The following is a 14,344-nucleotide window of genomic DNA, read 5'->3' on the forward strand; positions in this document are numbered from 1 at the left end:
GATCCACCCACCTTGGCCTCCCAAAGTGCTGGGTTACACGCATAAGCCACTGTGCCTGGCTTAATTTTTGTATTTTTAGTAGAGACAAAATAATTTTGTATTTTTGCTATGTCGGCCAGGCTTGTCTTGAGCTCCTGGGCTCAAGTGATCTTCCTGCCTCAGCCTCCCAAAGTACTGGGGTTACAGGTGTGAGCCACTGTGCCTGGCTTATATTTAGTTCTTATGCTTCTTCAGTTACTTGAACTTCTTATGGTGGGTAAATAACACTTTCATTAAAAATAAAAAAAGAACCAGGGTGGGTGCGGTGGCTCATGCCTGTAATCCCAGAACTTTGGGACGTTGAGGCAGGCAGATCACTTGATGTCAGGAGTTCGAGACCAGCCTGGCCAACATGGTGAAACCCTGTCTCTACTAAAAATACAAAAATTAGCCAGGCATGGTGGCACATGTCTATAATCCCAGCTACTCAGGAGGTTGAGGCAGGAGAATCACTTGAACTCAATAGGCAGAGGTTGCAGTGAGCCGAGATTGCCCCATTAACTCTATCCAACTCAGGTGACAAAGTGAGACTCCATCTCAAAAAAAAAAAAAAAAAAAGAACCTGAAACCACTTGCATTAAGCAAATAAAACAAAATGAGATAAGATGCAATTCAGAGAAATTTTCTTCAAATCCTGGCCTGCTTGGAGCCTTAGGGGTTAACCCTTTTGCTGTGTCCCTTGCTATTTCCAGGGCAGCTGTGAAGTCCTGCGGCTGTTGGATCTTGCTGCCTCCCCTTCCTACCACAAGTGGGTCTGGCAGCACCTGGAGCTGATCGATGACAGGCCTTTGATGACCCACGTAAGTGGTAAGCTGCCTAGCCCGTCGGACAGCAGGGGGCGCCTGGGCCCGTCCTGTTTCCAGTTCCCAGTCCATAAGCCTTAGAAATCTAGAGCCAGCTGGCCTGACAGGGTATCTCATCTGCGCCCTTCCGTGGAAACCAGGGTATCTCATCAGCACCCAGCCATGGAAACCTGGTCTGCAAGGCCCTCCCCTCCTTTCCAGTCTCTATCTCTTTTTTTTTGGCCTTTTCCCTTTTGCTTTTCAGATCCTTTCACATGACCATCGACTCCTTGCCTCACATATCCCCTGCCCTTTTTTTTCACCCAGCTCTCTTCTGCTTTTTAAAATTTGTTTGTTTTATTTGTTCATTCTGTCTCTGAGTTTGCCTATGATGGACTTTTCATATAAATAGCACCATACATTATGTGGGTTTTTGAGTCTGACTTCCTTCACTGAGCACCATGTTTTCAAGGTCCATTTATGTTATAGCACATATCATTTCTTCATTCTGTTTTATGGCTGAATATTATTCTAATGTATGCATATACCACATTTTTGTTTGTCCACTTATCAGTTGATGAACATTTGGATTGTTTTCACTTCTTGGCTGTTTTGAAATGTTGCTGTGAACATTTGTATACAAGTTTTTATGTGAACATATTTTTCAGTTCTCTTGGGTATTACTTATATGCCTAGGAGTGGAATTTCTGGGTCATATGGTATCTTAGTCCATTTGCCATTTCTATAACTAAATATCTGAGACTGGGTAACTTATAAAGAAAATAAATATTATTCTTATAATTCTGGAGGCTAGGAAGTCTGAGGTTGAGGGGCTGCATCTGGTGAGGGCCTTCTCGCTGGTGGGGACTCTTCAAAGTTCCAAGGAAGCAAAGGGCATCACATGGAGAGGGAGTGCTTCTGTTTCTGAGATGTTAGACTACACATCTTTCCTTAAAGAAGTCTTCCTGGTTTCTCAGGCTGGGCCAGATCTTCCATCCTCTGTTATGTCCCATTCAAGTACCATTCAAGTACTCTTCTGTTATGTAACCCCACTGAAATCATATAACCGAGTCTGAAATGGTTATTAAACATTTGTTTCCATAGCTAGAATATAAGCTCTATAAGGGCTTTGCATTCCCAGGGCCTCGTATCATGCCTGGCATCTAGTAGGTGCTCAGAAGCGAATTATAGGGTTAATGGATAAACATATTTCTGCTGCTGTGTGTGATTTGGATGCATCTTCAGGCTGTAAATGTGTGTGCACTCTCCACAGCCTTAACCAAACTCATGTATCTAGTACCAAGTATGAAAACAGTGATCACTTATTGAATTCTGATTGTAGGTTTATTATATTCAGCTTGACTGTTTATACATATTGCATTTAATCACTCTTTTTTTTTTTTTTTTTGAGACAGAGTCTTGCTCTGTTGCCCAGGTTGGAGTACAGTGGTGCAATCTCAGCTCACTGCAACCTCCACCTCCCAGGTTCAGGTAATTCTCCTGCCCCAGTCTCCCGAGGAGCTGAGATTACAGGGACATACCGCCATGCCCAGCTAATTTTTGTATTTTTAGTAGAGACGGGGTTTCACCGTGTTGGCCAGGCTGGTCTTGAACTCTTGACCTTAAGTGATCTGCCCACCTCAGCCTCTCAAAGTGCTGGGATTATAGGCGTGAGCCATTGTGCCTGGCCTATTAACTCTTTAAGAAGGTATGATTGTACCATTTGACACATGAGGAAACTGGCTCATAGGGCAAATAAGTAGCAACGTAGGACTGTAGAGTTGGGATTCTAACCCAGACACAACTGGTTCCAGAGCCCAGACTTCTTTCTCTTCATAAACGTCTCCAGCCTTCCTCAATCTCCATTTGCTGTTGGACATAGACATTGTCAAGTAGCAGTCTCTAGAACTGGCCAGGGTGATAACCAGGCTTCCTGATTCTAGGGTATATTGTTTCCATTCACAACTCTGTGTTGGCATTTTTATTTACGTTTTTCCCCTTCCATCCTCTGCAAATCTTTTTGTCTCACCCACTTGGGTCAAGAACGCCAGCCTTCAACAGACATTTGCAGTGACTCAGGTGTCTTACCTCTTACCTTGTGCTCACTACTGGTGTGCTTGCCCCACATCCCTTGAAATTGTAATCTGTGTATCCTGGGCCCTCCTCCCCAAGGATTGCCTTACAGATACAGCCAGTCCTCCTGAGACTGGAACTGAGGCCAACACAGGGAGGCAGAGGAGAAGGGTGGAAAAAGGAGATGTTGGAGCTGAACAGAGCTGAGTTTGAATCCCACCTATTAGCTGGGTAACTGTGGCGAGTGCTTAAAGCCTCTGGGCCTGGTTTCTTCCTGTTTACCTTGGGTAGTGTCATGGTTAGGAGCATAGGCTCAGAGCCCACAGCTTGTGTTTGAATACAGGGTCCTTCTCTTACTAGCGATGTGATATTGGACAAGTGACTCTATGTCCACGTGCACTAGTGCCCTCAGAGTCTGTAAAATGTAAATAATGGTCTCTACCTCATAGTATTGTAATGACATTAAGCAAATTAATATATGAAACTCTTAGATGTTTGTTGTCACTACCACACAGGCTACTAGGAAGGCTGAGATGATGTTTGCATAAGGCTTTGTAAGTACTTGGTAAATGTTTCTTCTCATGTCAGTTCTTGTTTGTCCCTTTTCCACTGTCAAGCCACCAGAGAAAAAGCTGCATCCCGCAAAATTTTGATATGTTGTATTTTCATTGTTATTCACTTCAAAATATCTTTAAATTTCCGTTTTGATTTCTTCTTTGACCCATGGAATATTTAGAAGAGTGTTTAGTTTCCAAACATTTGGGGGATTATCCAGCTATCTTTGTTATTGATTTCTTTTTTCTTTTTCTTTTCTTTTTTTTTTTGGAAAAGGAGTGTTGCTCTGTTGCCCACACTGGAGTGCAGTGGTGTGATCTCAGCTCACTTCATCCTCCACCTCCAACCTCTTCTTTTTCTATCCTTCTCCTCTGCCTCCCTGTGTTGGCCTCAGTTCTAATCTCAGGAGGACTGGCTGCCTCTGTAAGGCAGTCCTTGGGAAGGAGGGCCCAGGATACACAGATTACATTGATCCTGGGTTCAAGCAATTCTCCTCCCTCAGCCTCCCAAGTAGCTGGGACTACAGGCGCTACCACACCTGGCTAATTTTTGAATTTTTAGTACAGACGGGGTTTTGCCATGTTGGCCAGGCTGGTCTCAAACCCCTGACCTCTGGTGATCTGCCTGCTTTGGCCTCACAAAGTGCTGAGATTACAGGCATGAGCCACCGTGCCCAGCCTGTTATTGATTTCTAAGATAACATACTTTATATGATTTGAATCCTCTGAAATGTATTAAAACTTGTTTTGTGGTTCAGAATATAGTCTATCTTGGTAAATGTTTCATTTGCATTTAAAAAAACATTCTGTTTTTGGGTGCAGTGTTCTATGAATGTTAAGTAGGTAAAGTTGGCTGATAGTATTGGTCAAGTCATCTGTACCCTTATAACTTTTGTCTGCTTGCTCTATCAATTGTTAATAGAGGCCGGGCATGGTGGCTCACGTGTATAAACTCAGCACTTTGGGAGGCTGAGGCGAGTGGATCACCTGAGGTCAGGAGTTCGAGACCATCCTGGCCAACATATAGTGAAACCCCGTCTCTACTAAAATAATACAAAAATCAACTGAATGTAGTGGTGCATGCCTGTAGTCCCAGCTACTTGGGAAGCTGAAGCAGGAGAATTACTTGAACTTGGGAGGCAGAGGTTACAGTGAGCCAAGATTGCACCACTGTACTCTAGCCTGAGTGACAGAGCAAGATTCATTGTTAATGTTAAATTAACAATAACAATTAATAAAATTGTTAACGTTAAATTGTATGTTATCTTAGAGTTAAAATTTTTAGCTATAATTGTAGATACATTTTTCTCCTTGTATTTCTGTCTGTTTTGCCTCATATATTTGAAGCTGTTTTATTATATGCTTAGATGTTTGGGATTGAACTCTTAATCATTATGAAATGAACTTCTTTGTCCCTGGTAATATTCTTTGCTCTGAAACCTACTTTTTCTGATATAAATTCAGCCACTTTTGATTTAATGTAGCTTCCTTTTGATTAGCATTAGTTTGGTATATCTTTTTCCATCCTTTTGTGTTTAACCTATTTGTGTCTTTATATATAAAAGTGGGTTTCTTAAAGGTAGCATATAATTGGGTCTTACTTAAAAAAATCCTGTCTGACAACCTGCCTTTTTATTGAGATGTCTAAGTCCTTTACATTTAATGTTAGTATTGATTATGGTTGGATTTAACTTCACCATCTTATTTTTTTTTTCTATTTGTCACATCTATTCCCTTTTTCTTTTGTTTTTCCCTGTCTTTTGTATTATGTATTTTGTATAATTTAATCTTATTTTCTTTGTTGGCTTGTTAGCTGTTTGTGGTATTATTTTCACAGTTGCTCTGTGATCACTGTATATACTTTTAACTTATCACATTCTACCTTTAAGTGATATTATACCACTTCATGTATAGAATCAGAATCTTACAACATTATATTTCCATTGTATCCTCCTAGATATTATGCTATTGTGATATATTCTACTTGCATGTATGTTAAAAACCTTACCATATGTGGTTATTACTTTTGCTTTAAACAAGTATCTTTTAAGTATATTTAAATAATAATAAGAAAAGACTCTTATATTAACCTACATAATTACTATTTTTAATGTTCTTTGTTCCTTTGTATAGATCCAGATTTCTACCAAATACCATTTCCTTCTGCCTGAAGTATTTCCTTTAACCTTTCCTATATTTCAGGTCTGTTAGTGATGAATTATTTCAGCTTTTCTATGTCTGAAAACTATTTTATCTTCTTCGTCTTCTTTTTTTTTTTTTAAGAGACGGGGTTTCTCTGTGTTGGTCAGGCTGGTCTTGAACTCCCGACCTCAGTTGATATAACCACCTCGGCCTCCCAAAGTGCTGAGAGTACAGGTGTCAGCCACTGCGCCTAGCCTTTTATCTTAATTTTTGAAAGAAATTTTTGCTGGATATAAAATTCTAGGTTAACAGGTTTTTTTTTTTTCTCTCACTATTTTAAAAATGTTGCATTCAAGTCTGTTTTCTGGCTTGCATTGTTTTCAACAAGAAGTTTGTTAACATTTTTATTTATTTATTTATTTATTTTAAAGACAGGGTTTCACCATGTTGGCCAGGCTGGTCTTGAACTCCTGACCTCAGGTGATTCACCCGCCTCGACCTCCCAAAGTGTTGGGATTACAGGCGTGAACCATCATGCCCTGCTGGAAATCTCTTTTTAATCAATATTATTGTTGTATATGTATATTTTTTCGGGGGGGTGTGGAGTCTTGCTCTGTTGCCCAGACTGGAGTGCAGTGGCGCAGTCTCGGCTCACTGCAACCTCCACCTCCCAGGTTCAAGTGATTCTCCTGCCTCAGCCTCCTGAGTAGCTGGGATTACAGGTATGCACTACCACGCCTGGATAATTTTTGTATTTTTTTTTTTTAGTAGAAACAGGGTTTCCCTATGTTGGTCAGGCTGGTCTCAAATTCCTGACCTTGTGATTCACCTGCCTCGGCCTCCAAAAGTGCTCCTCCAGTGAGCCACTGCACCTGGCCAATGCATAATTTTTATATGTCAGAATGCACATATTTTACATGTATAGTTAAATGACAAATTAGAAAAAAAAATTTTTTTTTTTTTTGAGACAAGGTTTTACTTTGTCACCCAGTCTGGAGTACATTGACATGAACATGGCTCACTACAACCTTGACCTCTCGGGCTCAAGTAATTCTCCCACCTTGGCCTCCCGAGTAACTGGGACTACAGGCATGTGCCACCACACCTTGCTTATTTTTATGTTTTGTAGAGACCAGGGTTTGCCATGTTGCCCAGACTGGTCTCAAACTCCTGAGCTCAAGCGATCCTTCTGCCTTGGCCTTCCAAAATGGGGGATTACAAGTGTGAGCCACTGCACCCGGCCACAATTCTATGACAAATTTATACCTCTACAATCAATTTATAGAACATTTCCATCACCCCGAAAAGTTCCCTTGGTCCCCCTCCCTAGGCAACCACCCATCATTCTCTACCCATCACCTCTGCTCTAGGCAACCTCTGATTTGTTTTCTATCATTATAGTTTAGATTTGTCTTCTCATGGTTTCATATAAATGGGATCATACAGTATGAACTCTTGTATCTGGCTTCTTTTGCTTAGCGTGCTGAGTAGTTTGCTCTTTTTTATTTCTGAATTACATTTCTTTGGAGATTTTTTATTTTAAGAGACAGAGTCTTTCTTTTTTCTTTTTTTTAGACGGAGTTTTGCTCTTGTTGCCCAGGCTGGAGTGCAATAGCATGATCTCAGCTCACTGCAACTGCCACCTCCCAGGTTGAGGCAATTCTCCTGCCTCAGCCTCCTGAGTAGCTGGGATTATAGGCATACACCATCATGCCCAGCTAATCTTTTTTTTTTTTTGTATTTTTTAGCAGAGACGGAGTTTCTTCATGTTGGTAAGGCTGGTCTTGAACTCCTAACCTCAGATGATCTGCCCATCTTGGCCTCCCAAAGTGCTGGGATTACAGGCGTGAACCACTATGCTCGGCCAGGATGAGGTCTTTCTGTGTTGCCCAGACTGAATTTGAACTCCTAGGCTCAAGCAATCCTCCTACCTCAGCCTCCGGAGTAGCTGGGACTATAGGTGTACGCCACTGCAACTGGCTCTTGGCGAGCTTTTTAACATAACTCTCATGGAGGACCTATTATATGCTGGCACTGTGCTAGGTATATCACATACTTTATCTGTAATTCTTTTTTTTGAGAGAATTTTACTCTCTTGCCCAGGTTGGAACACAGTGTCGTGAACACAGCTCACTACAGCCTCAGTTGCCTGGGCTCACGCAATCCTACCATCTCAGTGTCCCCAGTAGCTAAGGCTACAAGCATACACCAGCATGCCTGGCTATTTCTTTAATTTTTTGTAGAGATGAGGTCTTGCCACATTGCCCAGGCTGGTCTTGAACTTCTGGACTCAAGTGATCCTCTACCTTGGCCTCCCAAAGTGCTGGAATTACAAGTGTGAACTACCATGCCCAGCCTGTAATTCTTAACAATATTCCTTTGAGGGCTCTAATGATTATATGACTTGTCTAAGGTTCTATGACCAGTCATCCATTTATCTTTTATTGCTAACCCTGCCCCAATTTGAAAGCCCAGTTTGAAGGCCAGGATAAATATGATCTGTTAATGGAATGATATGAGCTTTGAATCCAGTCGACCTGAGTTCAAATCCAAGCTTTAACCTTTTTCTTTTTTTTGAGACGGAGTTTTGCTCTTGTTACCCAGGCTGGAGAGCAATGGCGCGATCTCGGCTCACCGCAACCTCCGCCTCCTGGGTTCAGGCAATTCTCCTGCCTCAGCCTCCTGAGTAGCTGGGATTACAGCCACGAGCCACCATGCCCAGCTAATTTTTTGTAATTTTAGTAGAGACGGGGTTTCACCATGTTGACCAGGATGGTCTTGATCTCTTGACCTCGTGATCCACCCGCCTCGGCCTCCCAAAGTGCTGGGATTACAGGCATGAGCCACCGCGCCCGGCCTGCTTTAACCTTTTTCTGAGTGACTTGAGCTCTCTGCTGTTCATCTTATCTTTTAAAATATGTTAATCACCCTTCTCCAGATGTAATGAATGTAAAGGCTCTAGCACAGGGCCTGGAACCCAGGGACATTACATGGAGGCCACAGAGTTTTTTCTTTCTTTCTTTTTTTTTAATTTCCCCATGTTCCAGACCATCCAGGTAGGTTCCTGTGATAAGCTTCAACTACTACTACCATAATCATCATATATGCAAAGATCCATAAGTATGTTTTCCTGCGCTTTCCCTAACAGAATACTCTCCTATGGAAAGATACAGGGAATTCCAGATCAAATCATATCCTCTACAAGACTTTAGCTCCTTGAAACTTCTGCATCTCCAGAAAGCCTGGGAGCTACAGGGGACAAGCTTCAGCAGGAAGATCAGAACCTCAGGAGACAGTCTCCCCAAGATGCTGGGCCCAAAGATCAAGTAAGCTCAGCCCTTGCCAGATAGACTGGTCCAGACTGTGGTTGCAAAGGGAGATAATACTTATCTGGCAGAATGTCAGGGATGCTGGGGAGGGGGCAAACGTGGAGGACACAGGTCAATCCCAAAGGGTTGTGCATGAGGCAGCCTAGAGATATCCTGGGTCTGAGAGCCAGGACCCGCATTCTCTACCTGTAACGTGAAAGGGCACTTCAGTCATTTAGCCACTTCTTTTCTCAGGGCCTCAAGGAGGAAGGGGCTGGACAGATCTTCTGACTCTGACATTCTGTCGGTCTGTGTGTTGCTGGGCCCTTTTGATTTTGAGCTGCTTCAGAAAATTCTGTCCATCTAAGGAAGGCAGTTATAGCACAGTAGATAAGAGCCTCTGTTTGGAATTAATCCTGGCTTGGCCACTTATTTTAGCTCTGTGTCCCCAGGCAAAGGACTTGACTTCTCTAAGCTGTATTTCTTGGTAGATAATAGCATCTAACTATTGGGGTTATTGCAAGCCAGCAGTTAAATGAGATAATGATAATTATAGTTAACATATACAGAATACTTTTTTAGCTGGGCATATTGGCACATATCTGTAGTCCCAGCTACTCAGGAGGCTGATGCAGGAGGATTGCTTGGGTCTAGGAGGTTGAGGCTGCAGTGAGCTGTGATTATGTTACTGTACCCCAGCCTGGGCAACAGAGCAAGACTCTGTCTCTTAAAACACACACACACACACACACACACACACACACAAAACTGGCTGGGTATAGTGGCTTACACCTGTAATCTCAGCATTTTGGGAGGCTGAGGCGGGTGGATCACCTGAGATCAGGAGTTTGAGACCAGCCTGATCAACAGGCAGAATCCCATCTCTACTAAAAGTACAAAAATTATCTGGGCATGATGGTGCTGACCTGTAATTCCAGCTACTTGGGAGGCTGAGGCAGGAGAATTGCTTGAATCCAGGAGGCAGAGGTTGCAGTGAGCCAAGATCATGCTACCGCACTCCAGCCTGGGTGACAAGAGCAAAACTCCATCTCAAAAAAAAAAAAAAAAAGAAAGAAAGAAATTCCTTCCTTTTGGCTGTACGCAGTGGCTCATGATTGTAATACCAGCACTCTGGGAGGCTGAAGCGGGCAGATCACTTAAGGCCAGGAGTTTGAGACTAGCCTAGGCAACCCTGTCTCTACTAAAAATACAAAAATTATCCGGGTGTGGTGGTGGGCACCTGTATTCCCAACTACTTGGGAGGCTGAGGCATGAGTATTTCTTCAACCCCAGAAGTAGAGGTTGCAGTGAGCAGAGATCCCATCAGTGCACTTCAGCGCCTGGGCAACAGAGTGAGATTCCATCTCAAAAAAAAAAAAAAAAGAAAAGAAAGAGGAAAAAGAAGAAATTCTTTCCTCATGCTAAGCATGAGGGGGCCATTCTGGACTTCCCACCCATTAGGCCTGACTTGCTTGCATGGGATCATCAGCTCCTGCCTCTGAAAAAAACAGCCCTCAGATGTTTAAGAGGAGGGAGGGCCTGTTTCACCTTCCTCTCCCATCTCCTCTTTTGCACCCTCCAATTCCTGACAATAGGAGTCAGTCCCTCCCAGGCTGGATTTTGAGTTTTCTCACCTTTTGGGGAGTTGTGAATTCCCTAGGGAGGGGAGCCCTCCACATGCAGAAGAGCAAGGGCTGATTAACAAGGGCCTCAGGAGCAGACTGTTACAGATGAGCTCTCTAACAAGCTGTCACATTTCAGATCCAAGCCTACTCAGTCCATCAAATGCCCCATGATCAATACCAACCTTGGTGAGCTCCCCAAAGAGGCTGTAGTGGGGGTCTACGTGAAGGTGCATACTGTGGAGCAGGGAGAAATTTTGGTGAGTGTGCCAAGAGCTTTGTTTACCGTGGAGCATGTATCATGAATGGCCTGGAATGTCAACTAATAAGAGTAAAGGTTTAAAAACACTTTCCTCATAGTCAGGTGTGGTGGCACCTGCCTGTAATCCCAGCTACTCAAGAGGCTGAAACAGGAGAATTGCTTGAACCCTGGAAGTGGAGGTGGCAGTGAGCCGAGATCATGCCATTGCACTCCAGCCTGGGTAACAAGAGCAACACTCCGTCTCAAAAACCAAACCAAAACAAAAAAACTTCCTCCGTATTTGATATATTAAGGAATTGTGTTGATTTGTAAAGATGTGATAAAAATAAGCTGGGTGCGGTGGCTCACACCTGTAATCCCAGCACTATGGAGGCCGAGGTGGGCAGATCACAAGGTCAGGAGTTTAAGACCAGCCTGGCCAATATGGTGAAACCCTGTCTCTACTAAAAATACAAAAATTAGCTGGGCATGGTGGTGTGTGCCTGTAATTCCAGCCATTTGGGAGGCTGAGGCATGAGAATTGCTTGAACCTTGGAGGTGGGGGTTGCAGTGAGCCGAGATTATGCCACTGCACTCCAGCCTGGGCAACAGAGTGAGATTTTGTCTTGAGAAAAAAAAAGAAAGATACAGTAAGAATATTGTGGCTGCCGGGCGTGGTGGCGCGTGCCTGTAGTCCCAGCTACTCAGGACTGAAGTGGGAGGATCGCTTGAGCCTGGGAGTTCTGGGCTGTAGTGCGCTATGCCGTTTGGGTGTCCACACTAAGTTCGGCATCAATATGGTGACCTCCCGGGAGCGAGGGACCACCAGGTTGCCTAAGGAGGGGTGAACTGGCCCAGGTCGGAAACGGAGCAGGTCAAAACTCCCGTGCTGATCAGTAACGGGATCGCGCCTGTGAATAGCCACTGCACTCCAGCCTGGGCAACATAGTGAGACCCCGTCTCTTAAAAAAAAAAGAAAAAAAAAGAATATTGTTGCTATGTTTTTTTTAAAAGAGTCCTTATATTTAGGAGATACATGTCAAAATATTTATAGATTAAATGATGTGATATCTAGACTTACTTTAAATGAATCCAGGAAGAAGGCAAAGATGTTCCCTCTTACCACTCCTGTTCAACATTGTACTGAAAGTCTTATCTAGTCCATTCAAGAAAAGGAAATAAAAGGTATACAGATTGGGAAGGAAGAAATAAAACTATCTTTGTTTGCAGATAACATTATTGTCTATGTAGATAATTCCAAACCATTTTTTTAAAAAAAGAAACTAAAAAACCTCTTGAGATTATAGCAAGGTCACAGGATATAAGATTAATATACAAGAGTCAATTGCTTTCCTTATATCAACAATGAACAATTGGAATTTGATGTTAAAAAACACAATACTGGCTGGGTGCGGTAGTCCCAGCACTTTGGGAGGCAGAAGCTGGCAGATCACTTGAGGTCAGGAGTTCGAGACCAGCCTGGCCAACATGGTGAAACCCCCATCTCTACTAATAATACAAAAATTAGCTGGGCGTGGCGACGCACACCTGTAATCCCAGCTACTTGGGAGACTGAGGCAGGAGAATCACTTTAACCTGGGAGACGGAGGTTGTAGTGAGCTGAGATTGCACCATTGCATTCCAGCCTGGACGACAAGAGCGAAACTCCGTCTCAAAAAAATAAATAAATTATGTAATATTTTTACAGAATCTGATTTCTAAAGAATTCAGTTTCTAAGGAGTCCATAAGGAAAAGGCTAAATATTGCATGATTCCAATTCTAGGACATTCTGAAAAAGAAAAACACTATAGAGATAGTAAAATTACCAGTGGTTGTGAGCGGTTTAGAGTTCAGGGGATGGGATGAATAGTGAAGCACAGGGGACTTTTAGGGCAGTAAAATTATTCTGTATGGCACTGTAATGGTGGCTACAAAAGCATTTGTCAAAACCTATATAATTTTACAGCACAAAGAGTGAATCTTAATGTATGCAATTTATTAAAAAGAAAAAAAAATCATCTAGGAGGTAGTGGATCCTAGGAAGGAATACAAACTATGACAAGATAATCTATTACAAATGTATGAAACAATCTCTGTGAAGGAGTTGGGGGGAAAAGATGCTGACCTAAGTAACTATGGAAATGAGCGGAGTTGCTAAGACTAAAGCAAAAGGAATTGTGCTTGAGCACTGTACCCTGCTGATAAAGTTGTATCTCATGAGGGTATGGATTAACAATACTTATACTACTATACATGCACACAGTGTTAACATTGAAATCAATCAGTTCAGTAAATGGATGGCAGAGGGTGGGAGCCAGGTTTTTCACTACTTAAGTGGGAATGTTTAGAAAGGTGAGGAGCCTAGAATGCTCCATGTGGTAATGGATTAGAATTGAAAACATCAGTAGACACTCAAGTTTTGCTCAATATATACTTACAGACAATTATGTATAGAAATATTTCTAGGTGTAGGTAGAAACATACAACTGTTTTGCTCTGTCAGATAAGAGGGCCTAAAAGAAATGATACCCTTCTAGCAATAAGCACACTTAACACTTGGATCTTGGTTTCTTTCTTTCTTTTTTGAGACAGAGTCTTGCTCTGTCACCCAGGTTGGAGTGCAGTGGTGCCATCTCAACTCACTGCAACCTCCACCTCCCAGGTTAGAGTGATTCTCCTGCCTCAGCCTCCCAAGTAGGTGGGATTACAGGTGTCCACCACCACACCAGGCTAATTTTTGTAATTTTGTAGAGACAGGGTTTTGCCATGTTGGCCAGGCTGGTCTTGAACTCCTGACCTCAAGTGATTTACCCGCCTCGGCCTCCCAAAGTATTGGGATTACAGGCATGAACTACCATGCCTGGCCTTCTTTTATACTTTTTAAGAGACAGGCTCTTGCTCTGTCACTTAGGCTAGAGGGCAGTGGTGTGTGATCATGGCTCACTGCAGCCTTGAACTCCTGGGCTCAAGCAATCCTCTCACCTCAGTATTCTGAATAGCTGAGACTACAGGTGTGTGCTTCCATGTCCAAATATTTTTTTAATTTTTTTGTAGAGGCAGGGTCTCACTATGTTGTCCAGGCTGTTCTTGAACTCCTGGCTTCAAGCAATCCTCCCACCTTGGCCTCCCAAAGGGCTGGGATTTATAGGTATGAACCATCATGCCTGGCCTCCATACTGGTTTTCATAATGGCTGTACTAATTTATATTCCCACCAATAGTGTATAAGGGTTCTCTTTTTTCCCACATCTTTGCCAACATTTGTCCTATTTTGTCTTTTTGATAGTAACCATTTTAACAGGTATGACTCCATGTCATTGGATCTTCAATTTGCATTTCCATGATGATCAGTGATGTTGAGCATTTTTTCATACACCCATTGGTCATTTGTATGTCTTTCTTTGAGAAATGTCTCTTCAGGGTTTCTGCCCATTTCTTAACCAGGCTATTTGATTTCTCAAGACTGAGTTGTTTAAGTTCATTATACATTTTGGATATTATCCCCTTATCAGATTTATGGCTTGCAAATATTTTCTTTAGGTTGTCTTTTACTTTAGGTTGTCTTTTTACTTTGTTGGTTGTT

The 14,344-nt window shown here is 42.6% G+C and overlaps 1 protein-coding gene across 2 annotated transcripts in view; it reads left to right on the forward strand.

Annotated features, from left to right (window-relative positions):
- The window catches only part of CNBD2 (cyclic nucleotide binding domain containing 2), a 67,528-nt gene that overhangs the window by 36,643 nt on the left and 16,541 nt on the right, over positions 1–14,344 (forward strand). For both annotated transcript variants that reach the window (XM_012455085.3, XM_064382355.1), the window contains 3 exons: positions 732–846; positions 8,739–8,916; positions 10,660–10,780. In XM_012455085.3, coding sequence (XP_012310508.3) covers positions 732–846; positions 8,739–8,916; positions 10,660–10,780 — 414 coding nt within the window. The remainder of the gene's footprint in view (positions 1–731; positions 847–8,738; positions 8,917–10,659; positions 10,781–14,344) is intronic.

The sequence above is a fragment of the Aotus nancymaae genome, unplaced genomic scaffold, assembly GCF_030222135.1.
Source record: "Aotus nancymaae isolate 86718 unplaced genomic scaffold, 86718_ANA_hifiasm-v0.15.2.pri h1tg000029l, whole genome shotgun sequence".
NCBI classification, from domain to species: domain Eukaryota; kingdom Metazoa; phylum Chordata; class Mammalia; order Primates; family Aotidae; genus Aotus; species Aotus nancymaae.